This window comes from Ogataea polymorpha (genome assembly GCF_001664045.1).
Source record: "Ogataea polymorpha strain NCYC 495 leu1.1 chromosome Unknown OGAPOscaffold_3, whole genome shotgun sequence".
NCBI classification, from domain to species: domain Eukaryota; kingdom Fungi; phylum Ascomycota; class Pichiomycetes; order Pichiales; family Pichiaceae; genus Ogataea; species Ogataea polymorpha.
In genome coordinates, this window is record NW_017264700.1 from 343,540 (window position 1) to 368,347 (window position 24,808).

The window sequence follows — 24,808 nt, forward strand, 5'->3', positions numbered from 1 at the left end:
AAATAACGCTAATATGACCACCATCCACAAGATTGATTTAGGCATCACTCCTGAGGAGAGCTTTTCTTTGGCCAACAAGGGAATTAAGTTTGACTCTTTGAATGACATCCAGCCTTATTTGGAAGAACTTTCTCTCAAAAAAGACCTTAAATTGATCGATATCTCTGGAAACACCATTTCGCCAGAGTGCTCCAAATACCTCGCTGCTGAGATCAAGAAGTTTTCTTCGACACTGCTCCATCTGAACTTGCAAGATATTTACACGTCTCGTGACAAGAATGAGATCCCAGCCTCTCTGAAGGAATTCTTTCCAGTTATTTTGGAATGCTCCTCTTTGAAAGTGCTAAATCTTAGCGACAATGCCTTAGGTCAGGATACCATTGACATTCTTGAAGAGTTCTTATCTTCTGCGAAATCTGTCGAACACCTTATTTTGACCAACAACGGTTTGGGACCGTTCTCTGGTGCGAGAGTCGGAAAAGCACTTTACAGATTAGCAAAGTTGAAGGAAAAAGACAACGCACCTACTCTCAAAACTTTCTGGTGTGGGCGTAACAGACTCGAAAACGGTTCTGTTGACTATCTTGCAATTGGTTTCAAAGCAAATTCCGATTTACAAGAGATCAGACTGTATCAAAATGGTATTAGACCGCAAGGTATTGCAAAATTAATTAATCAGGGCTTAGCACATCTAAATAATCTCAAGGTTCTTGACTTGCAAGACAACACATTCACTGTTCCGGGATCTTTGGCTCTAGCATCTGCCTTGCCAAAGTGGCCTGAGTTGACGGAGTTGAATGTCAACGATTGTCTTCTGAAGAGTGCAGGGTGTTTGAAGGTCATTCAGGGATTGGCAGACCTAAAAGACTCTAAACTTGAAACTCTTAAGCTACAGTACAACGAGCTTGAGTCTGATTCCTTAGAAGTGCTGGCCAGGGTCGTTCCATCTTTGAACGCGCTAAAGTTGCTAGAGTTGAATGGTAATCGTTTCGAGGAAGATTCTGAGCTGATCGAAAAAATTACCGAGACGTTTGAGAACAGAGGATTGGGTGAGCTGGATGAGCTGGATGATTTGGAAGAGCCGGATTCAGATGAAGAAGAAGACGAGGATTCCGATGAAGAAGAAGAGGTCCAGGAGGACGCTGATTTATCGAAATTGGAGGCAGAGTTGGCATCCAGTCACATTTAAGAACCTTGTAGGTGCTCTTTTGCTACTTCGTTCTTAAGCTTTGTAATAAGCCGATCCTTTTTGATCCATTTCCTCTCCAGCCATTTTTCTAATTTGTTTCTCTTTAATGGGATCCTGCTCATCATTTTGGCATGCACATGGATCTTGATGGTGATTTGGCCTTCGTATAGACCAAAGGCTTCAAGAAGGTTTGGTGCCTCAAACGATATATTCCCCTGTGGTGTTTGTCTGTAATACATTATGGATGTATCGTATAATCTTGTGAATTGTGTTTTGTGGAGCCCAGACACGGCGTTCGCAAAACTTGAGTATCTCGGATACAGCAGATTATTCAAGACTGGGAGATAAAATTTCTCGGACATGCCTTGTTGCAATTTGGCATCCTTCTTAGTAAAAATGTTCACCTCAGGGAATGTAACCAGCCATTCCACTACCTCTGAATCGAGTATGTCTTTGAATACAAATCCCAGCGTTTCGTCATTGAGTTCCCAATTCTCATCTGCCTGAAACACGTTCCTAAATACCCTAAAACTTGGAATAAACCAAATGGCATACCAGGTGAAGAAATTGATTCGAGGGAGCAGGATCGAAGAGAGATCCTTTGCGAATATTTTCTCGGGCTCGCCCTTCTTTTCGTTTTTTCGAGCCGCTTCCAACTCTGATGGTTTTCGAGTAGACTTGAGAACCAAATAAGGGTAAATGATATAATCGATCAGGGATGCGTGATTGCTAATGAAAAGTGCATTTTCGGTTTCCAGTTCGTCTCCTGAGATCTCGACATTAACGTTGTTCAACTCAAGAATATAAATGCAAAGAGTCCAAAACCCTGCCGCAAAATATCTCTTGTAGGAGAACCGTGTCTGAGGTATCAGGTATTTGACGCCAATTGTCGCCACTGAAAAGATCTCATAAACCACAAAATATGATATTAACATGGTCACAAAACAAAGGCACCTCGTGACCCTCATGTAGTTCGATGTTGATGACAGCTGGTGTCTTAGAGTTTGAACTCCAATATGATCTAGAAGCTCGCTCTTCATTGTAGATTTGGTGGGGACTGGTCCACTTTTTGTGATGTTGATAAAAAATCCTTACAATGGGGAAAAAGGGGTATAATATTTTTTACGCTTGGGAAGAGCCGTATCTAGTCCACTAGAATTAAAATTTTAAGAGTCAGACCACTTCAGCCTCTTTGACACTTCAACTGTGGCCTATATTGGGTGTTTGGTGCTTCCCTAGGGGAACCTACGCATTTGCGCGATGCAAGATGGACAAGGACTTACCTCATGCTCGATTTACACCCTTACACTTGATAATAGAGATTTAAAAAAAATTCCAAAAAATTTTGATCAGAAGATAATAGGGTACATATACTAGCATGTCGAGAATCATAGTCAAGGGCTTGCCTCTTTATTACACTGAAGACAAGCTCAAATCACACTTTCAAAAAAAAGGAGTGTTGACAGACGTGAAGCTTGTTAGGAATAGACAAGGTGAATCGAGGCGATTTGCATTCATAGGTTATAAATCCCAACAGGATGCCGAAAATGCGGTCAAATACTTCGACAAAACGTTTATTGACACCTCTAGAATATCAGTTCAACCAGCCAAAACTTTCAGCGATCCGACAGTGCCCATTCCGTGGAGAGAGAAGCGGTTGCAAGCCAAAAGACAGTTGCAAGAAACTGAAGAGAATCTGAGGAAACTTGAAGAGATACAAAACAAGCGCAGAAACAAGAACACAAAGAAGGGAGTCGATGCCTTTATTGAAGACCAGGTTAGCTCTGATCCGAAACTCCAAGAGTATTTAGAGGTCTCAAAGCCCAGTGTTCAGCAAAAATCTTGGAAAAACGAGGATCTTGTGAGCGCTCAGCCAGATGATTCAAGAGACTCGCAACTGGCATCCCTAGCTACAGATAATGCTAGTGATGATGAGTATGAGGAGTTCAATGGATTTCAGAGCGAAGAAGAGGAATCCGAAAAAATGATGACATTGGATGAAGCTGAAAATAGAAATACACAGGTTGAACCGGCACAAGACGATACTAAGGAGGATTCAAAGCAGAGCTCTGAAATAGATGATCTGGAATGGTTCAAATTGAGAAGGAAAAGAATCAAAGAAGACGAAGTAACTGAAGAGCAAGAAAAATCACAAGACATCACCAAAGCCAATGGTAGTCACATCGAGGAAGTTGGACAGAGTGCACAGCATCAATCAGATGATCAAGAAGAGCCTCAGCTCAGCGAGCAGGAGAAAGCCATACAGCGTATATCACAGACGGGAAGATTATTTCTACGAAATATTCTTTATTCTGCTACTGAAGATGATTTCCGCCAGCTTTTTGGTAAATATGGTTCTCTGGATGAGGTTCACATTGCTGTTGATACCCGAACTGGAAATTCGAAAGGTTTCGCATACGTAAAATTCACTTCTGCAGACGATGCTGTCAAAGCGTATCTGGAATTGGACAAACAAATTTTCCAAGGTAGACTACTTCACATTCTTCCTGCCGAAGCCAAGAAAGACCACACATTGACTGATTTCGATCTTGCCAATCTTCCTCTTAAAAAACAGAGAGAATTGAAGAAAAAGTATGAGGCTTCCAAAGCGCAATTCAGCTGGAACTCTCTCTACATGAATAACGACGCAGTCCTTGAGAGTGTGGCTAGCAAGATGGGCATTTCGAAGGGAGAGTTGATCGATCCAACCAACAGCAGTTCTGCTGTGAAACAGGCTTTGGCCGAGGCCCATGTTATTGGAGATGTCAGAAAGTACTTTGAGGATAAAGGTGTTGATCTGAGTAGCTTCAACACGAAAGAGCGCGGTGATAAAGTGATTTTGGTGAAGAACTTTCAGCACGGTACCACCAAAGAAGAGATTGGTGAACTTTTTTCGGCCTACGGACAACTCAATAGACTATTAATGCCTCCTGCTGGGACCATCGCCATTGTCGAGTTCCGTGACGCTCCCGCAGCAAGGGCTGCGTTTTCCAAGCTCGCCTTTAGACGTCTCGGAAAGTCAATTTTGTACCTTGAGAAAGGTCCTAAGAACCTCTTCACCAAAGAGGCTTCGACCGAAGAGCTCGAGACCGTCTCTAAAACTGAATCGAAAGCCGACACCACAGAGATCATGGATATTGACAACGAGGAGGATGTGGAGATATCTGGCCCTACTGTGTCTGTGTTCGTGAAGAACTTGAATTTCAGCACTACTACAAATGAATTAACTGCAACTTTCAAAAGCTTACCTGGCTTTGTCGTAGCAGTTGTTAGGACGCGTCCGGACCCAAAGCACACAGGCAAGACGCAAAGTATGGGATTTGGATTTGTGGAGTTCAAGACCAAAGAGCAGGCAGAGAACGCTATCAAGATAATGAACGGACATCTTCTAGATGGCCACCAGCTGCAATTGAAGCTCTCAAACAGAGTTAGTCAAGGAAAGTCCGACACTGTGTCTGCCAAGAAGGGCAAGAGGTCACCAAAGATCATTGTCAAAAACCTGGCTTTCGAGTCCACCAGAAACGATATTTTCGAGTTGTTCAGCCCATTCGGCAACCTCAAATCTGTCAGAGTGCCTAAGAAGTTTGACAAGTCTGCCAGAGGATTTGCTTTCGTCGAGTTTAGTACGCTCAAGGAGGCTGAAAGCGCCATGGACCAATTACAGGGAGTCCATTTGCTTGGCCGTAGGTTAGTTATGGACTTCGCTGATGCTGAGAGCAAGGATGTGGAAGAAGAGATTGAGAGAATGACAAAGAAGGCCAAGTTCCAAACTGGTGTCAGGAAAATGGCACAGCTTCGCGAAAGTCATTCTGGCAAAAGGAGACTTGATTTGGAAGACGAGTCCGAGATGTAATATATGTCCTTTATTATTGCTTATCCTGTTTAATGAGTCCCTCGTTTACAACATAATAGCTGTCCTGGTGCTGTGATGTCAGGCTTAGCGGGTTCCACGACTCTTCTTTTTCGCCTTTTTCGAGTTCTGCGCGGTTATTTTCAATCTGAGAGACGATATCATCGAAAGTAAGCTCTTTAGTATCCTCTACCAGTCTTTTAAGCTCACCGCAACTTGTAGAATCCTTCAGCTGTGAAACAAACTTTAGGTGGTCATTCAACGAGAGTATGAGTTCCTGTTTCTCCTGAGCCGAAATGCTTTGCGACAGACCTGAGAGATTCAGCAACTTGCTAAGTATGTATGGGTCGACTTCGGCATGCGAGGTGCAGTGTGTTGGCGTTGCGGGCGTGGAAAAAAGGTTGTCTATGTCTGACTCATTTTGCAGCTTTCTAATAATGGATGATTGGCGACGAATAGCTGTAATTTGCAAACAACGTTTCTGGAGATTGATTATGCGTAGCATCTTGAGTGACAATTATATTTGATCAACTTTATCTGCTGTGTACCAACCAATCTGAAAAATTTATTTTAATTTTTTTTCCCAAATATCTGCTTTGAATAAAGTATCATAGCTAGCCATGGGAAAGGTCAAAAAGAAGGGTACTTCCGGAAACGCCAAAAACTTCATCACCAGAACACAGGCGATCAAGAAACTCCAGGTTTCGCTGGCGGATTTCCGCCGCCTGTGTATCTTTAAGGGTATTTATCCAAGAGAACCAAGAAACAAGAAGAAAGCTAATAAGGGATCAACGGCTCCTGTTACATTCTATTACACTAAAGATATTCAATATCTTATGCATGAGCCTATTTTGGCCAAGTTTAGAGAGCACAAGACCTTCTCGAAGAAGCTTAGCAAGGCACTCGGTAGGGGTGAAGTCAGTGACGCCAAGAGACTTGAGGAGAACAAGCCGAAATACAAGCTGGATAAAATTGTTAAGGAGAGATATCCGTCATTTCTTGATGCCTTAAGAGATTTGGACGACTGCTTGAACATGCTTTTCTTGTTTAGCAATATGCCTGCTACCGACAAAGTGAGTGCAAGAATCACCTCGGAGGCCTCGAAATTGACCAACCAATGGATGGCCTACATTGCCAGAGAGCGCCTTTTGAAGAAGGTTTTTGTTTCGATCAAAGGAGTTTACTACTCTGCTAATGTCAAAGGACAGGAGGTAATCTGGCTGGTTCCTTTCAAATTCCCACAAAACATCCCTTCAGACATTGATTTTAGAATCATGTTGACATTCCTGGAATTCTACTCAACTTTACTGCATTTTGTGCTTTATAAGCTTTACACTGACGCCGAACTTGTTTATCCACCAAAAATTGATAGTACGAAGATGAAGGGAATTGGTGGACTTTCAGCCTACATTTTGGAGACCAAGGGCAGCGAGCCCGTGCTGCCAACCGAGAAGCCGGAAGAAACTGAGGAGACCGAGCTTTCGAAAGAAGAGATAAATAAAGCTTTAGCTGCTGACAGCGAGAAGACTCAGGAGACTCAGGAAGTGGATGAAGAAGAGGAGCAGGATGTCGAGCTGGACGAATTCAAGGACGTGAACAAAAACACCGGGGACATTTTGGCACAACCTTCCAAATATGCAAACAGTATAAGCAGCTTGATGTCGAAGTTTGTGTTTTTCATTGGAAGAGAGGTTCCTGTGGATATATTAGAGTTTGTGATCCTCTCTGCAGGGGGTAAGGTGATCAGCGAGGCTGCTCTGGATGAGGCCAAATTAAACGGTTCTAAGGTTGCCTTTGATTTGAGTGCTGTGACCCATCAGATTGTCGACAGGCCAAAGGTTGCTAACAAGGTTCAAGGGCGTACGTACATCCAGCCTCAATGGGTCTTTGACTGCATTAATAAGGGAGAGCTATTAAATGTGAATGACTACGCACCAGGAGAAACCTTGCCACCGCATTTGTCTCCATGGGGAGATGGTGGAATTTACAATCCAGATGCCTCGACCAAGGAGGTCGACGAGGAAGAGGAAGCAGAGGCCGAGAGAGAAGGTGTCGAAGAGGATGATGAACAATCTGAGGGAGATGAGGATGTGGAGGATGAAGATGAGGAAGACGAAGGGCTTGCTGAGCAGAGAGAATTGGAGCTTGAGGCTAAGGGTGTCAAGTATTCTGAGGCAGAAAATAAGAAGAAGAGAACCATTTCGGAAGCTGAGAAACAAGCTAAGGAAGCCAAGGAAGAGAAAGAACTCAAGATGATCATGATGTCCAACAAGCAGAAGAAACTTTACAAGAAAATGCAGTACGGCATAGAGAAGCAAGAGGCTCGTAAGGAGGAGCTGCAAGCAAAGAAGCAAAAACTGGACAAGACCAAGAGAAAGATCGACAAGCTCGACAAGAAGAAGAGTAAATAGATTGCGTAATTGATTGAGAAAATTTAGGCCGAATTTTAAGCTCGGGATTTTTTATGAGTACGCACACTGGCCTTCTAATCAACCCCATGGAAAGGAAAAATCTGACAATAAATTTCGAATCGTCAGTTTTAGGTTATATTAATAATATTATGGCTTTTAGTGTGCCAAACATTGATCAACTCCACACCATTTACTACAGAAGACACTGAAACTTGAGTGGTTACTAGAGACTTGTGTGCAGTTCACAGAAAGGTTTGATCCATGAACAACGGTTCAACTAACGGAGGCTCACCATCTCGGTCTCATCCCAGACAGCAAAATGGGCAAAATCAACAGGTGCAATATACTAATGTTGGTATTCCGTCGCAATATGATCCCAACCAGATGGGGACTCAGGTAAGCCATCCGCCAATGATGTCTTCGGGTGCGGATGTTGGATTGAATCCGTCAAGCTCTCATCCGTCCACCCCTAATGGGCTTCCACAAGAAGCATCTCTCGCCGCGATGCAAAAACAACTTGGCTCCACGGATAACAAGAGGCCCCAGCAGCAGACCCAGCAACAATGGAAGCAGATCCAGGGGTTGCATAATGGTGGCATAAGCACGAATACGATGGCCGCTGCTGCGGCATCCGCAATGATGGGAAGACCAGGTGTCATGTCTCAACAGCAACTTTCCGCATTACAACAGCTTCAGGCAACCTATGGCCATCTCCAGAATTCTTTGTATCGGCCGATGGAGGATCAGCCTAAACCTGTTCCTGGTATGCCGATGCAACCAGGAGCTGTCAAGGGACAAGCTCGAGATCAAAATGCTTCCTACCCTGCGCAGGGCCAGGCGTCATCTACTGGCCATGGGGCCCATGTGACTCATTCGGAGTTCAATAATGCCAACGATATTAAAAAGAATATTGCAAATATAGCGATCATTCGCCTTTTCGAATTGACTGAGAAACTCTGTGTTCGAGCCGATTCAGAGAACTTGGAATACTGGAGAAGAGTCATGGAAGAGTACTTCAGCGAGTCTGCCATGGCTACCTTGACTCTGAAACACGGCAATGAGGGAAGATTCTACACGTTCACTTTTTCACTTTTTGCGCGGATTATTCACACCATAGCTCTTTCGGGGGTGGGTTTCTTCGAAATTTCTCATAATCTTATACGGGCTAACGTTTTGCCCAACGGTTCGACTCATTTGGAATGTTCGCGATTGATTCTGAGGAACTGGTATTTGGACGGTTCCTACGTTACACTTTATGGAGTGACCAAAATACAATTCAGCAGACAACTGAAAATTGAAAGAATTGATATATCGATTTACCGTACTTCTGCAGGTCTTGAGCTCGGGACTATCGACAAGTTTTTGGCAAAGAACGAATTCATTGACTCAAAAAGCATCAGACAGAATTTTTCTGCTTTCAAAGGACTCAGCAACTTTGGTCTCCAGGAGAGCGTCATGCGAGTCATGCAAGTTGGAGACGTCATGACCCTCGTGAAACCTCTGATGCACTTCCATGCTCTATCGAGGTCGAACTCGCCAATAGCGTCTCTTGAAGCGTTCAACAAATCGACATCCAACGAATTAAGTACTCTCGAGAAGATGACTAGTCAGTTCCAGCAAGCTCAGTTGCGCTCACAACAACAGGCGGGACTGAAAAGGCAAAAATTCCAGCAGCACCAGTTCCAGGACCCATCTGCTCTGATGTCTAAAAGTGCATTCACACAGACTAACAAATCAGCGGCTCAAAGGCCACCTTCCCCTAATCACTTTTCAAAAAAGAAGCTTGACGATGTGGGATTAAACAAACTGGATTTGGCAAACTCGACGTTGAACAAACGCAGAAAAATGGTAAATGGTCCTGCTTCGAACTCGCAAACTCCTAACGGTCAGTCCGGAGCAGCCAACGAGAGTTCGTTCAACAACGCAGAGGTGAGCCCCAAGACTGTGGAAAGTGAGAAATAGATAATAATTTTGTAAACTTAGTGTGATACTAGTACTTGTTTTAATCCAAATGCATACTCGTTTTCGACCGTTGAAGTAAAAACATAAAATCTGAGGCCAACAGGAATCGAACCTGCAACCCTTCGATTGCACGAATCCGTAGATTTGACTGGAGTCGAAAGCTCTACCATTGAGCCATAGCCCCCGATTTCCAAGAATTTGGGACCCTGGTAGTCAAATATAAGAGCCTTTTGCAATGGTCATTCAATGCTTCAGTCAAAAACCACACCAAATCCCTCTGATGATGAGGTACCTCTGCTGAGGTTCAAAATAGCCTAACTCAGAAAGTATATTGTATGTTTGAATCATCAAAGTTACATTTGAAACTTCACTTGGTTGTATGCTATAGACTTAATTATAGGCAAATAATAAATCGGTTGAAATTAATCGTGATTGAGCAGCCTGAACTCAATTCAAACATGTATCATTGCTCCATATATTGAGACAGCTCTGCGCAAACTCACTGAAAACCACAGTTTGCCAGTCACTCATGATATCGTACAATCTTTGAATCACCTTGGCTAATTGATGGTTGACATTCTTTTCTACTTCGAGACTGATATACTTCACATCAAGCATAAGGTTCGTAAAACATGGAGTGAGCTTTTCGTTGAGCTCGAGGCGAGCCGTACAAATTTCAGAACCTAATTCGTCAGGGGTTAATTTTGAGACAGATTTGTGGCTAGACGTGGCCGTCGTATGAATCTTATTTGATGATGCAGATGATGACGTTCCTGCAATGGCTGTTTTCCAGTTCCCTTGACTTCCTTTGCTTAGTGTAGAATTATTATCGTGATCTTTGATGAAGCTTTCATCGTGGTCGTCCTTGTGCAGCTGCTCGTTGATTATAATAAGAGACGATTCATCTAGCTGTTTGCGTTTCTGCTTTTTAACTTTCAACTCATTTATTGCTCTGTTCAGGCTTGGAGAGTCGACTGAGTTATTGTGCAATACCTGATTGAGTTTGAACTCTGATGTCACTCGTTCTATCAAACTCTTCAGTCGGATCTGCTTTTTGACAATGATTTCTTGCAGATACGATAATTGCAACTCTTTAAGTTTTCTATAATGAAGGCGATGTAAAATGGAAACTAATGTGAGGCGCAAAATAATCAATGGTTCGTAGATCTTGACTGTGATAGACTTTGTTAGGATCTCAATATTGAGGAAAGTTAAATCAATTTTGTTTCCAAAATCTTCGATGTGTTTCTGTTGATCTTCCAGAATACTGAATATGTTGAAGAAGCCACCAAGCTCAACCATGGCTAGGCGGTTTCTTTCAAAATCTTTAATGAGTTTTTTGCTTGTTTGTTCCAAACCCTGGACTCTCTGCAATAAAAGCTTTGCCTTTTTCTCCAATGGTACAAAAATCCGTGAATTGAGACTGGAATCGTACTTTTTGGCCAGTCCAAGGGGCGGGACCGGTAGGTAGACCAGATAAGGATTGGGTATGGTAGGATTTCTTGGTGAGGTTAATAGGACAGATTTCGAGGATAAACTGGCCACATGCCCAGACTTCACCATCTGAAGCCAATTTTTTTGTGATGAATCCAGAAATTTGACAAAAACTTCCGCTTGTTTAATCTCTGGATCGGACATCAGCTCCGTGAGGAAGTATTGAAGTAGTCGAATTCGTCTGTATATTATTTTTGTGTCTGATTTGTAGGTGAATGGATTCTTGATCAGTCTCCCCAACGAATGTTTCTCGGGAATCGGCGGTATGACTTTTGTCTGAAAGATTTTGGTGAGATAAGAACGAAGGAAGACGAAATCTGTGTAGCGGCGCAATACGCTGTTGGACATGTATTCAATTTTGTAAAATACTGTGGTGATATTCTTGAAATCTCGCAGAACCTCATAATTAGTGATGACAACACTTGCACTATCTGAGTGTTGAGCTGGCATGTGACTGACAAGAGGCTGGCTATCCACAGATTGGACTCCTAAGCTGGCTCCGCTAGTGTCGCTGTCCTGTGGCTCTCCGGTTTCTGTTGTATTGCTTATTCCGTTAGAGTAGAAATGATTGGAGCCTGCAAATGGGTTGTTGTCATTGCTAAACTCATCGTAATCCATTGAAAGTTGTAAACAGGTCCATAAATTTTATTTTGCCTTCGCGGGGGAAAATACAAAAAGTATATCAAAAAAATACAACTATCTTTTCTAAATGAGCGATCTGGATGAAACCAAGGTGGACCGTAAGTTAAAAATGATAAATAATTAACAACTCAGCAATTCTCAAGTCTTCGGACATGGTAAGTGGTAGTATCAGTGTCTAACAACTCAGTCGGCGGACATGCAAGAAGTCGTTTTCAAGCTGACGGAAAAGGCCTTGCAATCTTATAAGAAAAATGCAGAGTTATCAGCATACCTCAAAAAAGAGATGGACAAGCAGTACGGAACTACCTGGCATTGCATAGTGGGAAAGAATTTTGGATCATTTGTCTCTCACGAAGCAGGAAACTTCATTTATTTTTACATTGGAGATAGAGCTTTTCAGTTGTTTAAGACGAGCTAGGCATACATAATCAATTAGCGGCCAAAAATACTGCTTTTCAAATTCTCATTACGTCGCTTCAGAGGACTGATAACTGTGGGTGCTGGGGCTTTGAATGAGATAGAATTGCGTTCTTGAGTCTGTTTGATCCGTTTGTAAATAGGCGAAGTAAACTCATCATCCGTTTGTTTTGACGGAGACGAATCATGCACAGATGTTTCCAAGTTTTTACGCTTTAGTTGAATTTTTGGGCGGACCACTGCTTTGAGATCGGGCAACGCGTCTTCCTCGTTTTCGTCGTCATCCTCGAAAATAGACCGTGTTCTGGCCGACACACTCTGAGGCGTCTTTGCGGCTTTGAGTAGAGTTTTACGCACACTAGATGGTGTTGACACACGTGCTGAAACAGGAGTACTTGTTCTGGATGGAAATCGCTTGATAGGGGTATTTGTTGGCAGGCTTGATTTGACGGCTGTTTTCCCGGCTCGAACAGCAAGAGGCGTAAGACCGGTCGGTCTCGATGTCAAAAACGGTGTTTGCTTTTGTTTCGATATCCGCCGCAAATTGTTCAGCTCCTTGAGCTTTTGGCTATGTTGCTGTTCCACGTCGTTAATAATCTGTATGACGTTGATAAGGTGCGAGATAGTTTTGATCCAATCGAGTCGACGCATGTTTAACACCTCGAGTTCCCAAATCTTGCTACAAGCAGCATGATAAGCGTGAAAATCTGCCAAGATATCCGTCTTGATGTCGATGAGGTCTTTGGACATACTGTTGGTATTGTTACCACAACAAAATAAAAACAAAAATTATACCACAGCCTAAAAAATCCCACTCGCACTATTCGAGGGCGATCTCTAAAACAAAGGCAATTGGGGTTAACATGGAGACAGCAACGCATACGAGAAACTCATGCATGAAAATCTGCCTCAAACCTCACAATAGCTAAGGCTGGGGCGGAGCCTTGCTATTATATCCTTATCTTCACTCATCTGCTATCTGCCTCGTGCATAACCGCACAAGGCTTTTTTTCTGGACTTCAAGGTGCATAGGTGTGCACCCTTAAATAAAATACCCGAAACCACAAGATCCACATTCGGTTCCCCACTTTTTGCTCGATAAATTGAGGAGATAAATACTTTTCTCTTTATGTTTAGACCATCAAAATACACATGGCTAACGCCAAAATCGCTCATTTTCAATGTGGGAACCAGAGGACTGCACTCATCCAAGCCGCTGCTGGCTTTCAACCTCTCTGCTGAGCAGAAATGTCGAGAATTACTGGACTCGTTCAAAGATTATGACCACATATTTCAAAATGAAGACGGATCAAGTCGAAAGCCTCCAGAGGAAGAGCTCAAGAAGATTGCATATTTAAACAGCTATGCAGGCAGACGGAATTTAGGGATTTTCGAGGCATTTAGCTTGCCAAAGGAACACGAAAGGCTATATTTAGCAAACGATAAGGACCTAGTCAAGCTAAAGGCATCATCGGGACTCATCATTGACAAGATTCCGTATGAAGATACTGCTACGGGAGAAATCAAGTGGAAGATAGTGAGGGAAGGTGACCAGAAAGAAGGGTGGGAAAATATTGCCCATTATCTATTTGTTCCTGGATGCATTGCCCTGCTCATTGCGATCATCTGGAGAGATGATATGGATGTTTCGGAATGGGCCAGACGTGAATTGTTATACCGGGTGCGCAGCAAGGCGGAGGAAGACAATGACACCGCTGTTTTGGATACATTCGAAAAATATGGCAATCCAGAATCGTACGAGTTTGATTTTGTTGGCTTCCAAAAAGACGACCAAGTTATTGTCGAGAGAATCTTGAGCGGCGAATACGATCGCCTCGCCAAATTGAGACGCAGAATCCCTCAAGACTAGCGGCGGATCCTTATTTATTTTAACTTTATTTATTATTTCAGCTCAACGGTACATTGTCGTAAAGATTATACTAGAACGCAGTTCGGATAAATTGTTTTAAGAGGGTTTACCCTTTCCGGACTTTCCTTTCCGGAACTCGCAATTTTTTCTCTAGTGTGCCCATGTGAAAAGGAGCTAAGTGGCCAACAGGTCGGCGTTAATAGCTCGGTAAATTGTTCGGAAAGCAACCCTGCTATTCTAAATGTAGATACGAAAAAAAAGTTAAAGTACCCAATTTGTCACCCTGATTATGTCGCTAATTGTTGGGTCACATATTAATCTCCACAAGTGAAAAAAAGAACTGAGATTAATTAAAGTAAGCAAAAAGAAAGAAAACGACTTTTAATTAAAGACAAGAAATAGAGCCATAGTTTTTAATAGTAGGTGCTCATGTTTTCTTCGGATACAACAACGTCGAACAGGGAACCCGTGTGCACTTCCATCAAGACCGAAAACGCATGGGTGCCTCCCATGATGCAAACTGGAGAACCACAATCTGACCAACTAGCGTTTGCCATGAACATGATCGATCAAACGCAGGATGGGCTAAGTGTATCCACGACTACAGAGGTCACAGACAGCACATCCCAAGAAAGCGGGATACCAAGCACCACCACCACTGCCACTGCCACATCGGAAGACCCATCCTATCAGACTGGCGCTTCTCTACTCAACTCAAACATGAAATCTGATAATGTCAGCCGAAGAAGCTTTGAGAACTTCCACTTGGACCCTAACGATATCCAAAATCTACTCATGACCAACCCTCCCATCTTGGAATACCCGTATCCATACCTTCCAAACCAACAAGTTCCTGCAGACAATTGGTCGCCTTCGCTTACTCAACCGCAGGCCGGTGCTTTGCCCCACGAAGTGGCTCCACCATACGCTTCCAACTATGTCCCTGCCAATGTGATGACCGACCCAGAATCGCAGAGCTCCACGCCTGAGTTCGCTTCCTACCATATTCCACTTCGCAGGAGAGTCTCTATTTCTAACGGCCAAATAGGACAAATCAGTATGATGTGCCACAAGAACGATCCCAAGAAAGTTAAAAAAGAGGAAGAGAACGATCTACGTGTCAACGAACAGGGAGTGCCGCAGCAACAGTTATTTTACAACAATGAGGTTATTTTTAATCCAAACGCAGGACCAATACACGGGACGACAGCTTGGAAGAAACAACGGATATTGGAAAGAAATAGAATTGCCGCCTTCAAATGTCGGCAGAAGAAGAAAGTTCAACAAGAGAAGTTGCAACAGGACAATGATATACTAGCTCAGAAAAATGCTGAACTTGTTGAGAAGAATAGACAACTCGAAAATCTGCTGCTGAAGCTCAAAGAGGAGTTGAGCAAGTGTGAAGTCACAGATACAGTTACGGACCTTCTAGCGCAGATCAATCTCCAGAACGGTCAACCTTAGCTATTGCCTAATCTCTACTTGTGGTGCAAGGGTGCACCACCTCTCAAAAGTCGAAATCACTCACTAATTCACGGTTTTTTTTATAGTGTAGAATAATTATAAATATAATGAGCTCGTTTGACGCTATCACTTTAGAGGAACAGCCATTGTATCAAGATGTACCCGAATTTGACGATATCAACCGCCAGATTAGTAACACTCTTCTCGATGTCAACAATGGTCTAAGCAATCTGAATAAAAACCTCAACTTTCTCCAGGATGCAATCGATAATGATCAGAATGCGCAAAAGTACCATCAAAATTCATCCAAGCTTATATCTAGGCTTTTTGAGCTGTTCAAGAGTGTTTCGGATGACACGCGAAGATTGAACCAATTAGATACTTCATTGCTCAATAAATCGCAAACTTTTGTGAAAGATAAACTGAACACAAGTTTGAAGCGGGCTTTACAAGATTTCAACGATCTGCAATCACTCTACACCTCTCTGGAAAAAAAGATGAATGAGAAAAGCGCCAGTCTCATCTCTCACGAAACAGAGGGCGGGTCAGAGCCATCGTCACGGGAATCGCAGCAGCAGCAGGTTGTCATTGAGTACGAACCTTTGAACGCAGAGGAAGTTGAGTATCAACGGGCTCTTATCGAGGAAAGAGAACGAGACATCGAAAATATTTCGCAGGGAATAGAAGAGCTCAATCAAATATTCCACGATCTGTCGAATATAGTGGTCGAACAGGGGGGGTTGATAGATAACATCGAGTCCAATCTATACAGTACATTACATGATACCCAGCGCGCGTCGAAACACCTTCATAAGGCAGACCGCTACCAAAGGAACAAGCGGAGACTTTGCTTCTGGCTCTTGGTAATTGTGAGTGTGGTATTCCTGTTCCTAGTGCTTATCGTTGTGGCATAGACAATTATATGCTCAGCGTCCACATGTTGACCGCTCCATCGTCGCCAGCGGTCAGGAGCGTGTTTTCGTTCCACCACTTTACACAGTTGATCTCAAACACGCCATGTCCAAGCTCCTGAACAGCAAGAACCTTCCATTCGCCTTCCTCCTCCGAATAAACGACTATTCGGCCGTCCGATCCACAACTGGCAAGCAACCCATTCGTATTCCATGCAATCCCGTACACAGGCATTGTGTGGATCTTTGGTAGAGTGGCCTCTAAGGCCCACTCCTCCTCGGACTTGAGAGTGGAGGGTAGTTTGCCGTTGGCGGTGCCCTCCTGGTCCGAACTGGTCTTTTTCCATATTCTTAGTAATGAATCGTCGCTGCAATTGGCAAATCTGAACGTATCCCTTTTCTCCCAATCGGAACACCACACTGTTCCATTAGCACCTTGGCAATTAGCCACACAAACCCATTCGTCCTCGTCGTAGTCGTCTTGCTTGAAAATACGACAAGTATCGTCGTACGAGCTGGAGCACAGAATATTTTTGGTCGGATGCCACGAAACGTTCTTGACGTCTTGTTCATGCTCTTGAATGACGCTAATACACTCAAACTCTTCATTACTATCGTCCGCTTCCCATATCCATATCGATTTATCCCTGGAACATGAGGCCAGGTAGAGTCCATCGTGCGACCAATCAACGCTCTTCACTTCGTTTTCGTGGCCTTCAATTATTGCCATCAAGACCCAGTCTTCGTCCTCCTTGCTCCAGATCGAGATTGTCGAGTCAAAAGATCCAATTGCCAATGATGGAAGGGGTCCTGTTGGCCTGAATTTCACGCTTCTCATGGTTTTTGTATGTGTGTTATCGTCCAGCACACCAACTAGTCGTTTGGTATTCAAGTTGTAAATACGACATGTTTTATCTGAAGACACAGTCGCCAGCAGGGAGCGAGTTCGGTCGATGTCTATCGACCAGCATTTATCGGTGTGCCCTGTGAAGGTATGCACTTTGGAAAAGGACATGAAAATTAATTTGATTACATCTTTTCGAATTCTGATCGTTTATTATGTTGAGAAGGGTGCGCCTTTTACCTCAGATTCGTCTTAACTCAAGCGTTAAAGGACGGCCAAATAGTTCGGGAGATTTGGAAAAGATCCCTAAACACTCAAATGTAAGCTCATCGGGCTCCATCCCGCCAATAAAGAAGAGCATATCCAATATGCTAGCGAAAAATAAAGTGGAGTACAACCCCGAGGACAACAAAGAGGGTGTCACGTACGAGTTTCATGCCCCCCAATCACCATTGGAGGCCCGCAGCGAGCAGATCCGCAAGTCTCATCAAGCATCAAAATGGAAGAGAATGCTCCCCTCTTTGGCTGTTGGAGGAGCTCTGATCTGGGGTTTCTATGCATACAGCTTTTTCACCGCCGATAAAAAGGAAGCTATTCCAGACTTACTTCTTCCCGACCAGTTCTTGCCTTATTTGGTGTCTTTCAAGTACCAAGTCGACAAGGATCATTATTTAATTGAGCTCACAAGGAAAAATAGAAAAGGCATATTGGCTCCCCATCAACAACTGTTTGATGGAAAAAGAATATGGAGTGTTGAGATCAGGCAGCCTGAAATCAACATTGTGCGCAACTATACACCCTTGCCTCTGTATGTTGCGGGAATCGATCCTGACACACAGGAGCCTCATCTGCGACTAGTCACCAAACCAGAGGAAGAAGGTAAGTTTGTACTTTTGGTCAAGCGATACGATAATGGTGAATTTTCGCGCTGGTTGACGAGCCGCAAGCTGCTACAAGAAGTGGAATTGCGAGGCCCGGTTGTGGAATATAAGGTTCCGTTCCACCCATTGGATAAATTCCCTGCAAGGCCTCAATTGCAACCACTGTTATCAAAAATTCAGCCTGACCCTGAGTATCCTGAAAATATGCCAAAGCCCGAGACGTGGGCGTTCTATGCGGCAGGAACTGGGGTTTTGCCTCTACTGCAGATGCTATACTCGCCAAACCCACCGAAGGGCTTTATCGATGCCTATGTTTCGCTGCGCAACGAGTCTAATCTTCCAAGCCAGCTGAAGACGCTCAACTATTTTGCTGAGAAGTGTGGACGCGCTAAGTTTACCTACCTTATAAGTGACAACGGAGACAGACTAGAGGCTAAGCATGTGTCAAGGCCCCAGCTCCCAAATTTCTCAGGCCTGATGGATGTGAAAATCAGCGAAGAAATTTACAGACAGAAGCTGCTTGCCCAGAAAAGACAAGAAGTTAAAAACCAAATACAAGGAGCGAGGATCGAAGAACGTCCATTGCAGCAAGAGGACGTTATTCCAAAGCTGGATATTCGGCTTCAACCCCAGAACGCATTCCAGCAGTTTAGTTTCTTCAGGAAACAGCCACCGCAAGTGTACCCGTCGTTTGCATTTATTTGCGGGCCGGAGGGTTATATCAGCTACGTGAGTGGCCGCCCGAACCTCAACAACTTAGAACAAAAAGACACGGGAGAACTTGGCGGTCTGCTTAAAGACAAAGGCTGGACAATAAATAACATTAAAAGACTTATTTAGAGTAATTCCACGTCGACCAAGTAACCGTCCTCCAGCTCAGTATGCTCCACATTCGCGTCCAAATCCAGCTCCTCGTAATCGAAAACTAGCCGAATCCGGGTTTTTGGGTCTAGGCCTACCTTGCTGAGATAAAATTCTGCAATCGTTTTAATCTTGGTTTTTGGGTTTACCTGAGCTCTGACTTCCTTTTGATCTTTTCCTTTCAATTTGATAGAGAAATAATTTGACTGTTCAGGCTCCATAACATCTTCATCGCTAATGACGGTGACTTCGTGCTCCTCAAAAGATTCCAAGTCTTCCAAATTGTAAACCACCTCAACGACATCATTATTTTTCAGCTGTAAGTCTACGGGCATTGTTTTATCAAGCACCAGACCGTCGCGTTTAAGCTCGATTTTCAAGCTATCCGGATAATTCATGCGCACTAAAAAAATATCCAGAAGCTCTTTCACCGTGACTCCCTTCTCTGCAGAGAGCGATGTCTTTTCGTTATTTTTCTGGGGATCCAAAATAATTACAATCAGTTCATCTTCGTCCAGATCCTCAGTTTGATCTTGAGACTGAGCCAGTTTATCCAGCGAAGCCTCTCTTCTTTGTTTGCGGGCCATTGCCTCTTGAGTTAGAACGGCGGTGATTGCAAACGCATCTCCAGCGTCACTTAGGGGTAGCTGTGCGCCAGAGAGCAGCAGAGACCCTACTCGCAAATCCTGGGTCAGAATTATATCGTGGTCCTGCACGTAGAAAACGAGAGATTCACAGTCGTCTGTCCATCCTGCAGGAAGCTTCCTGTTGTGTAATTCCAGTTGTTTGAGGATTTCGCGCAAAATAGTCTTGAACTGTGCATTGCTACGAACACGAAGATGAAACCCAATTTGTTCATCGTCTTCCAAATCGACTTCCACGGTGAGAGCGAATAGTGCCTGCTTTATGGGTATCTGTCTGCCGTTCAGGGTCACCAAATGCTCTGAAGAGCTATATTTTTGTAAAATTTTATCCAGCTCGCCGTCGGGCTGAGTCAGCTCAATGTTCTTGTCTAGCTCTTTGAGGAACTGATCATCGTTGTTTGTCTCAGTGGTCTGGATTTTCCTCATCTTCACACTGACGCTCTTCTTAACATTTTCCTCCACAGTCTGAAGCCCCAATTCCTCTATCAGGTTATCGTACTGTGCCTTGTTCGAGGGAGACTCAGATTTTGTAGATTCCTCCTTGGCAAACTCTTGGGGCCCCTTTTGGCGCTCATGGGCTACTATGTCAACAGTGGAGTTCTCAGACGTGGGCTTCTTATCCTTCTTCTTCCGTTTCTTCTTCGGTGGAGCTATAGCCTCATCTGAAAAAGCAAAGAAGTCGTCTTCCGCACGGCTCGCTAGATGAGACATTATATGAGAAAAATTAATGCAGTAAATAATAATTGCCAATTTATCGTGAAAACAATTTACCGCATGTTTCGCAGATTTGTCTCTACAGTGTGTGTGGAATATGTCAACTCTTCCTCGTTTAGTTTACCCCAAGGCTCGATGCTAGTGAGTGGCATCCAGCCCACGGGGTCGTTTCATCTGGGAAACTATCTCGGAGCTGCGAAGACCTGGCACACGATAGCCCGAAAACTCGACTCTTCGTCTCAAATGATTCTCTTTATCGCAGACCTGCACTCCCTCACTGTGCCCCAGAACTACTCTGTTTTGAAAAGGCAGAGATTCGAGGCATATGCGTCTCTGTTGGCCTGCGGCCTAGATCCTGCAAAAGTTACAATTTATCATCAAGCTGCCCTACCTGAACACACACAGCTGCAATGGGCACTGACCTGTTTTGCTGGTATGGGACTTCTTAACCGGATGACTCAATGGAAGGCCAAAGCAGGTGTGAAAACCGAGGCCGAGATACAGAATGAACTGGGAGCTGTCAGGCTTGGGCTATTTGCATACCCCGTGCTGATGGCTGCCGATGTGCTGCTATTCAACGCTACACATGTTCCTGTGGGCCAGGACCAGGTGCAGCACTTGGAGCTCACAAGAGATGTTGCGTCTGCCTTTAACAAACAGACCAACACCAAGTTTTTCCGCTCTCCAAAGACCCTGATGGCACCTGCCAACAAAATCCTGAATCTGAGAGATCCGTCAAAAAAAATGTCCAAGTCCGATCCCGACGAGCTCACAAAGATAAACATCACAGAGGACCCGACATCTATGAGAACGAAAATCATGAAGGCCACCACGGACTCTATAGATGGACCTTTGACATTCGATCCGGAGCAGAGACCAGGTATCTCCAATCTAATCACCATTTACTCGGCTATTGCGAACCAGACCATAGAGGAGACAGTGTCTCAGGTCAAGGATTTTTCCAAGAGAGATCTGAAAGAGCTTGTGGCTGAAGCTGTGGTGAAAGAGCTGGAAGAGCCCAATAGAATTTACAAAGAGCTTGTGGCCTCACCAGATTTGCTCCATAAATACAGTCTGGAAGGAGCAGACAAAGCACGAGCCGTGGCCAGCAAAAACTTGAAAGAGGTGTACAAAATCCTCGGCATGGACATGGAGACGTAATTTTGGTATATGTACATCATTATCTAGTCGTTACAGTATGTCATCTTCCAGAAGACCAGTGTTCTCTCCGTACACCACCAGTATTCTTTGCACCTCTCTATATTTGGAGCAACTGAGAATAAGCGTTTTCAATAGTTCTGCTGTATCCAAACCGCATATCTTTCCCTCTTTGCTAAAATAGAGTTCCTCGAACAACTCAATCAGGCGATTTTTGAGATTGAGCTCGCATAGTCTTTTCACGTAGAGAATCAGATAGCTTTTAAAACTCTTCGCGTCCTGCAGCTGTTGATACACTAATATTTTGTTTTCGAGATGGTTGAGTGAAATCACCGTCTCCAGGTTCTCGTATCCCTCTTTCATCAACATTACCTTGGATATTTTATTCAGAAGACGGCCCTTTCCTCGACGCAGAAGCTCTTCATTTGTGCGACTTTCCAAAACACCAACGATGGACTCATCCTCGATCTGCGACCTTGTGAAATCCCAGTATTGTGACCCGAACGCCCACCAGGAGTCGCTAATTAGAGACCATGAGTTCATGTTTTTGTCGTACAAGTACCCGTTGCCGTTGCTGAGAGTGACTATGGGAACTCCTGTGCTGGAAATTGAACACATGGTAAGGTTTTCAGACCGCGTGAGAAGATCCCCATTCACAAACACCAGTCCGTTGGCCTCTGTGATTGTCTCGTACTGATTGGCGCGGTATATCGGCTGCAATAAAGGGTACAGCGACGTTGGTCTGAAAAGGGCCTTAGGAACGTCCAAGTCCCAAGCGTACATCTCTCCCACGCTCGTGACGGCCAGCAGATACTGGTTTTTCATTTCCATAAAAGACAGAGGCGACCCCAAAATCAAGGGAGGCAGTACGCGGCGCCCCGAGCTGCCGTAAACTATTATCTGTCCATTGGTTGTCGACACGGCCCAATGCTTTTCGGTGGCAGCCACCAAGTGCACCTTGTGCGGAATAAAATCCACAAATATCTGCTTTCTATTTTCTTCTGACAGCTTCTTCATTAGTGCGATCCGTGTGGGTGACGACTCAAATCCTGTGCCATTCTTCACCTCTAAATATAAGGACTCATCCTCTGGCAAGGTGTAGAAAAAATTGAGTCGCACTTTGGCCACGGAAATCCTCACATTACTAAACGAGAGCTGCGGATTGAGCACCACAGAGCCAATAAAATCCAACGGTTCTAGCTCTCTCTTTTTCTTGCCGTTTTGGGCGCTGTCGTCCTTCTTGATAATTTTGTTTGCTTTCTGCGAGAGTTCCCGAGGAACTGACGTTGATGGTGCATCGAAATCCGCTGTCGAAGCAGGCCGTTTTTTAAGATCCACCGGAACCGTAGACACCTCTGGAACAGCAGGCCCATTGGATTCTTTTTTAACTGCCGTCTTCTTAGGGTCGGTAGCAGGGGCCGCAACGGGCTCCTTGACTGACTCATTTTCCTTGATCCACTTATCGCGTCTCTTCAGCTGTCCTGCAAGCGTTTCCGCCACAGCCTGTTCCAGCTGCATCTTTTTGTCCAGTGGAATGACTGCGGTTCCCAACTCGCCCTCTCCAAAAACACCTATCAACAGCTCGCCCGCGGCTGTCGATATGAAGAGTAGACGGCCGTCGGCACTCCAGCACATATCCTGAATCGCGCTGAGACTGACCTCGTTTGCAATAATGAGCGGCGCACTCGAGGCAGTGTTCCAGATCGCAACAGTGCTCTCTGCCGACGCGGTGGCCAAAATGTAGTACTGCTTGGCCGTAGCCGGGTTCATATCGGAAGGGTCTTTGTTTGCCGGGTTCGCGTACACGATTGGAGAAAATGCTGTCATAATGCACCGGAAATCAGAGGCCATTAAAGTGCACCAGCTATTCCAACTGGATCCGTCCGGGTTGTTGAGCAGAGCCACCAACGAGGACTTGCCCTTGCCCATATTTGGACAGGCGAGCACCTTGTCGTCGGCAGACCACGCCACCTTCCGCAAATTGGCCTTCACCTTGAGGTTGCTTGACAAGTTTGAAAGTTGTTGGGAAATCTTGTACTTGAACACCCTGCCGTGTTCCTGGTCCTCTTGCAAAGAATACTCGACGATATTAGCCAGCTTGTCGTCTCCCTGTGTAAATAAGTACTTGTTGGCGCAGTGATCGAAGGTGATCCCCTTCACGGCGATAGTGTCGTCGTTGCTATGTATGTGCAAGCTCGTGAGCTGTTTTCTGTACAGGGTGTCGTAGATGACAACCTCGTTATTCATCGAGGAGAAGGCCAGCAGCTGGTCGTCTGCGGACCAGCTGCAGTCTATTAATTGACCTTTCTTCTGGCGGTACAACAACACGGTTTCACACAGTTCTGGATCTTCTGGGTGCTCGACAAGGAAAACCTCGCCGTTTTTGCACAGAGCCACAAGAAGATGACTGTTCTGGTGCAGGTTTGCAAACTTCAAACATGAGATCTTACTCCGCGTCTTGAGCGTCACAACATTATCAGCCTGCTGCGCCTCGGTGAATTTGGCCTTGTCAATGGCCGGCGTTGTTTGCACTTGCGACGGACTCTTCGTTTCCAACGTCTCGGCATCGGGCACCATTCCAACAAACTTGGACATGGATCGCACCATTATCGTGGCATCATTTCCTGCGGTGGCCACGTACTCGTTTGTGGAGTTGACAGAAACGAAGTATGCTGCAGTGCTCGAAAACGACCCGCTCAGAAAGTACATGGTGTTGATACGAAAAAAAAACTTATTTTTTTCTTAATATTAAACCGTCCTGATGGCCTCTGCAGAATATATGAGCGACTCGGGCTCCGAGTATACAGAGTACTGGATCGACTGGTTTTTAGGAAGTCGTGGCAATGAGTACTTTTGCGATGTCGACGTCGAGTACATCACCGATAGGTTCAACTTGACAGGTCTCAATCAGTACGTGGACAGAATCTCGTTGCTGGTGGACATTATCACGGATCGAACGCAGATTAGCGAAAATGAGTCGGAGCAGACCCGCGCTCGGCTGGAGGATAACGCCAAGTTCTTGTATGCTCTCATTCATGCCCGTTACATCATTACTCAGAGAGGTCTCAACAAGATGATGGAAAAATACAAGAACGCCGATTTTGGATACTGTCCGCGTGTGTTCTGCAAACTGACACCTCTGCTCCCCGTTGGACTCAGCGATACCCCCAAGGTCGCTTCTGTGAAGCTGTACTGCCCGAATTGCGAAGATATCTACAACCCAAAGTCATCGAGACATTCATCGCTGGACGGCGCCTTCTTTGGCACCTCGTTCCCTGCCATGTTCTTCCAGGCGTTTCCGGAGCTTATACCAAGCCACAGCGTGGACATATACACGCCAAAGATCTTTGGGTTCCAAATTCACGACTACGCAAAACTTACAAGGTGGCGATTGCTTCAAAAAGATAAGCTCATTGCTCGTCTGGACGAGCAGGGCATTCCTCACGACAGGGACACACGTGGAGGCTTTGTGGAACCCCGTAAGGATCAAGACGAC

At 44.7% G+C, this 24,808-nt stretch overlaps 16 protein-coding genes and 1 non-coding gene across 17 annotated transcripts; 10 read left to right on the top strand and 7 right to left on the bottom strand.

Moving 5' to 3' along the window:
- Positions 1-13: 13 nt before the first annotated feature.
- OGAPODRAFT_99118 (uncharacterized protein) lies at positions 14-1,403 on the top strand (the record flags this gene model as incomplete). Its single annotated transcript, XM_018358069.1, has 1 exon — positions 14-1,403. One exon carries the CDS (start codon positions 14-16, stop codon positions 1,187-1,189), a length of 1,176 nt encoding a protein of 391 aa, XP_018211256.1. The 3' UTR covers positions 1,190-1,403.
- OGAPODRAFT_93341 (uncharacterized protein) lies at positions 25-2,124 on the bottom strand (the record flags this gene model as incomplete). The annotated part of the gene is made up of 2 exons (XM_018357320.1): positions 25-1,288; positions 1,327-2,124. 2 exons carry the CDS (start codon positions 2,122-2,124, stop codon positions 1,223-1,225), a joined length of 864 nt encoding a protein of 287 aa, XP_018211257.1. The 3' UTR covers positions 25-1,222.
- A 443-nt stretch (positions 2,125-2,567) lies between these two features.
- On the top strand, positions 2,568-5,408 carry OGAPODRAFT_75918 (uncharacterized protein; the record flags this gene model as incomplete). The annotated part of the gene is made up of 1 exon (XM_018356102.1): positions 2,568-5,408. One exon carries the CDS (start codon positions 2,568-2,570, stop codon positions 5,040-5,042), a length of 2,475 nt encoding a protein of 824 aa, XP_018211258.1. The 3' UTR covers positions 5,043-5,408.
- Positions 5,409-5,973: 565 nt separating this feature from the next.
- On the top strand, positions 5,974-7,529 carry OGAPODRAFT_16081 (uncharacterized protein). Its single transcript, XM_018354161.1, has one exon. It carries the CDS (start codon positions 6,095-6,097, stop codon positions 7,448-7,450), a length of 1,356 nt encoding a protein of 451 aa, XP_018211259.1. The 5' UTR covers positions 5,974-6,094; the 3' UTR covers positions 7,451-7,529.
- Positions 7,530-7,695: 166 nt separating this feature from the next.
- OGAPODRAFT_16082 (uncharacterized protein) lies at positions 7,696-9,457 on the top strand. The gene has a single exon (XM_018354162.1). It carries the CDS (start codon positions 7,712-7,714, stop codon positions 9,410-9,412), a length of 1,701 nt encoding a protein of 566 aa, XP_018211260.1. The 5' UTR covers positions 7,696-7,711; the 3' UTR covers positions 9,413-9,457.
- OGAPODRAFT_93345 (uncharacterized protein) lies at positions 9,435-11,561 on the bottom strand. The gene has a single exon (XM_018357321.1). It carries the CDS (start codon positions 11,522-11,524, stop codon positions 9,860-9,862), a length of 1,665 nt encoding a protein of 554 aa, XP_018211261.1. The 5' UTR covers positions 11,525-11,561; the 3' UTR covers positions 9,435-9,859.
- OGAPODRAFT_t31 lies at positions 9,504-9,596 on the bottom strand. Its single transcript has one exon. It is a non-coding gene; the product is annotated as a tRNA-Trp (tRNA).
- An 8-nt stretch (positions 11,562-11,569) lies between the features above and the next one.
- On the bottom strand, positions 11,570-13,998 carry OGAPODRAFT_93346 (uncharacterized protein). The gene has a single exon (XM_018357322.1). The coding sequence runs from the start codon at positions 12,713-12,715 to the stop codon at positions 11,981-11,983; it is 735 nt and encodes a 244-aa protein (XP_018211262.1). The 5' UTR covers positions 12,716-13,998; the 3' UTR covers positions 11,570-11,980.
- Positions 11,590-13,982, top strand: OGAPODRAFT_16084 (uncharacterized protein). Its single transcript, XM_018354163.1, has one exon. It carries the CDS (start codon positions 13,095-13,097, stop codon positions 13,833-13,835), a length of 741 nt encoding a protein of 246 aa, XP_018211263.1. The 5' UTR covers positions 11,590-13,094; the 3' UTR covers positions 13,836-13,982.
- A 221-nt stretch (positions 13,999-14,219) lies between the features above and the next one.
- Positions 14,220-15,417, top strand: OGAPODRAFT_16085 (uncharacterized protein). Its single transcript, XM_018354164.1, has one exon. It carries the CDS (start codon positions 14,265-14,267, stop codon positions 15,297-15,299), a length of 1,035 nt encoding a protein of 344 aa, XP_018211264.1. The 5' UTR covers positions 14,220-14,264; the 3' UTR covers positions 15,300-15,417.
- Positions 15,407-16,166, top strand: OGAPODRAFT_93349 (uncharacterized protein; the record flags this gene model as incomplete). Its single annotated transcript, XM_018357323.1, has 2 exons — positions 15,407-16,056; positions 16,115-16,166. The coding sequence occupies 2 exons, from the start codon at positions 15,407-15,409 to the stop codon at positions 16,164-16,166; spliced, it is 702 nt and encodes a 233-aa protein (XP_018211266.1).
- OGAPODRAFT_93350 (uncharacterized protein) lies at positions 15,407-17,225 on the bottom strand (the record flags this gene model as incomplete). Its single annotated transcript, XM_018357324.1, has 1 exon — positions 15,407-17,225. The coding sequence occupies one exon, from the start codon at positions 17,223-17,225 to the stop codon at positions 16,218-16,220; it is 1,008 nt and encodes a 335-aa protein (XP_018211265.1). The 3' UTR covers positions 15,407-16,217.
- Positions 17,226-17,269: 44 nt separating this feature from the next.
- Positions 17,270-18,775, top strand: OGAPODRAFT_12391 (uncharacterized protein; the record flags this gene model as incomplete). Its single annotated transcript, XM_018353320.1, has 1 exon — positions 17,270-18,775. The coding sequence occupies one exon, from the start codon at positions 17,270-17,272 to the stop codon at positions 18,773-18,775; it is 1,506 nt and encodes a 501-aa protein (XP_018211267.1).
- Positions 18,772-20,151, bottom strand: OGAPODRAFT_7625 (uncharacterized protein; the record flags this gene model as incomplete). Its single annotated transcript, XM_018356150.1, has 1 exon — positions 18,772-20,151. One exon carries the CDS (start codon positions 20,149-20,151, stop codon positions 18,772-18,774), a length of 1,380 nt encoding a protein of 459 aa, XP_018211268.1.
- Positions 20,152-20,198: 47 nt separating this feature from the next.
- On the top strand, positions 20,199-23,996 carry OGAPODRAFT_99128 (uncharacterized protein). Its single transcript, XM_018358070.1, has one exon. The coding sequence runs from the start codon at positions 20,215-20,217 to the stop codon at positions 21,313-21,315; it is 1,101 nt and encodes a 366-aa protein (XP_018211269.1). The 5' UTR covers positions 20,199-20,214; the 3' UTR covers positions 21,316-23,996.
- On the bottom strand, positions 21,346-23,163 carry OGAPODRAFT_48237 (uncharacterized protein; the record flags this gene model as incomplete). The annotated part of the gene is made up of 1 exon (XM_018355576.1): positions 21,346-23,163. The coding sequence occupies one exon, from the start codon at positions 23,161-23,163 to the stop codon at positions 21,346-21,348; it is 1,818 nt and encodes a 605-aa protein (XP_018211270.1).
- Positions 23,997-24,075: 79 nt separating the features above from the next.
- OGAPODRAFT_86905 (uncharacterized protein) lies at positions 24,076-24,792 on the top strand (the record flags this gene model as incomplete). Its single annotated transcript, XM_018356852.1, has 1 exon — positions 24,076-24,792. A coding segment is annotated over exon 1 (699 nt), but the record flags the coding sequence as incomplete, so codon positions are not given.
- Positions 24,793-24,808: the final 16 nt, after the last annotated feature.

What these genes read in the sequence shown, in the direction of transcription:
- OGAPODRAFT_16081 (XM_018354161.1), top strand. Translation starts at nt 6,095, where the DNA reads ATGCCTGCTACCGACAAAGTGAGTGCAAGAATCACCTCGGAGGCCTCG.
- OGAPODRAFT_16082 (XM_018354162.1), top strand. Translation starts at nt 7,712, where the DNA reads ATGAACAACGGTTCAACTAACGGAGGCTCACCATCTCGGTCTCATCCC.
- OGAPODRAFT_93345 (XM_018357321.1), bottom strand. Translation starts at nt 11,524, where the DNA reads ATGGATTACGATGAGTTTAGCAATGACAACAACCCATTTGCAGGCTCC.
- OGAPODRAFT_93346 (XM_018357322.1), bottom strand. Translation starts at nt 12,715, where the DNA reads ATGTCCAAAGACCTCATCGACATCAAGACGGATATCTTGGCAGATTTT.
- OGAPODRAFT_16084 (XM_018354163.1), top strand. Translation starts at nt 13,095, where the DNA reads ATGTTTAGACCATCAAAATACACATGGCTAACGCCAAAATCGCTCATT.
- OGAPODRAFT_16085 (XM_018354164.1), top strand. Translation starts at nt 14,265, where the DNA reads ATGTTTTCTTCGGATACAACAACGTCGAACAGGGAACCCGTGTGCACT.
- OGAPODRAFT_99128 (XM_018358070.1), top strand. Translation starts at nt 20,215, where the DNA reads ATGTTTCGCAGATTTGTCTCTACAGTGTGTGTGGAATATGTCAACTCT.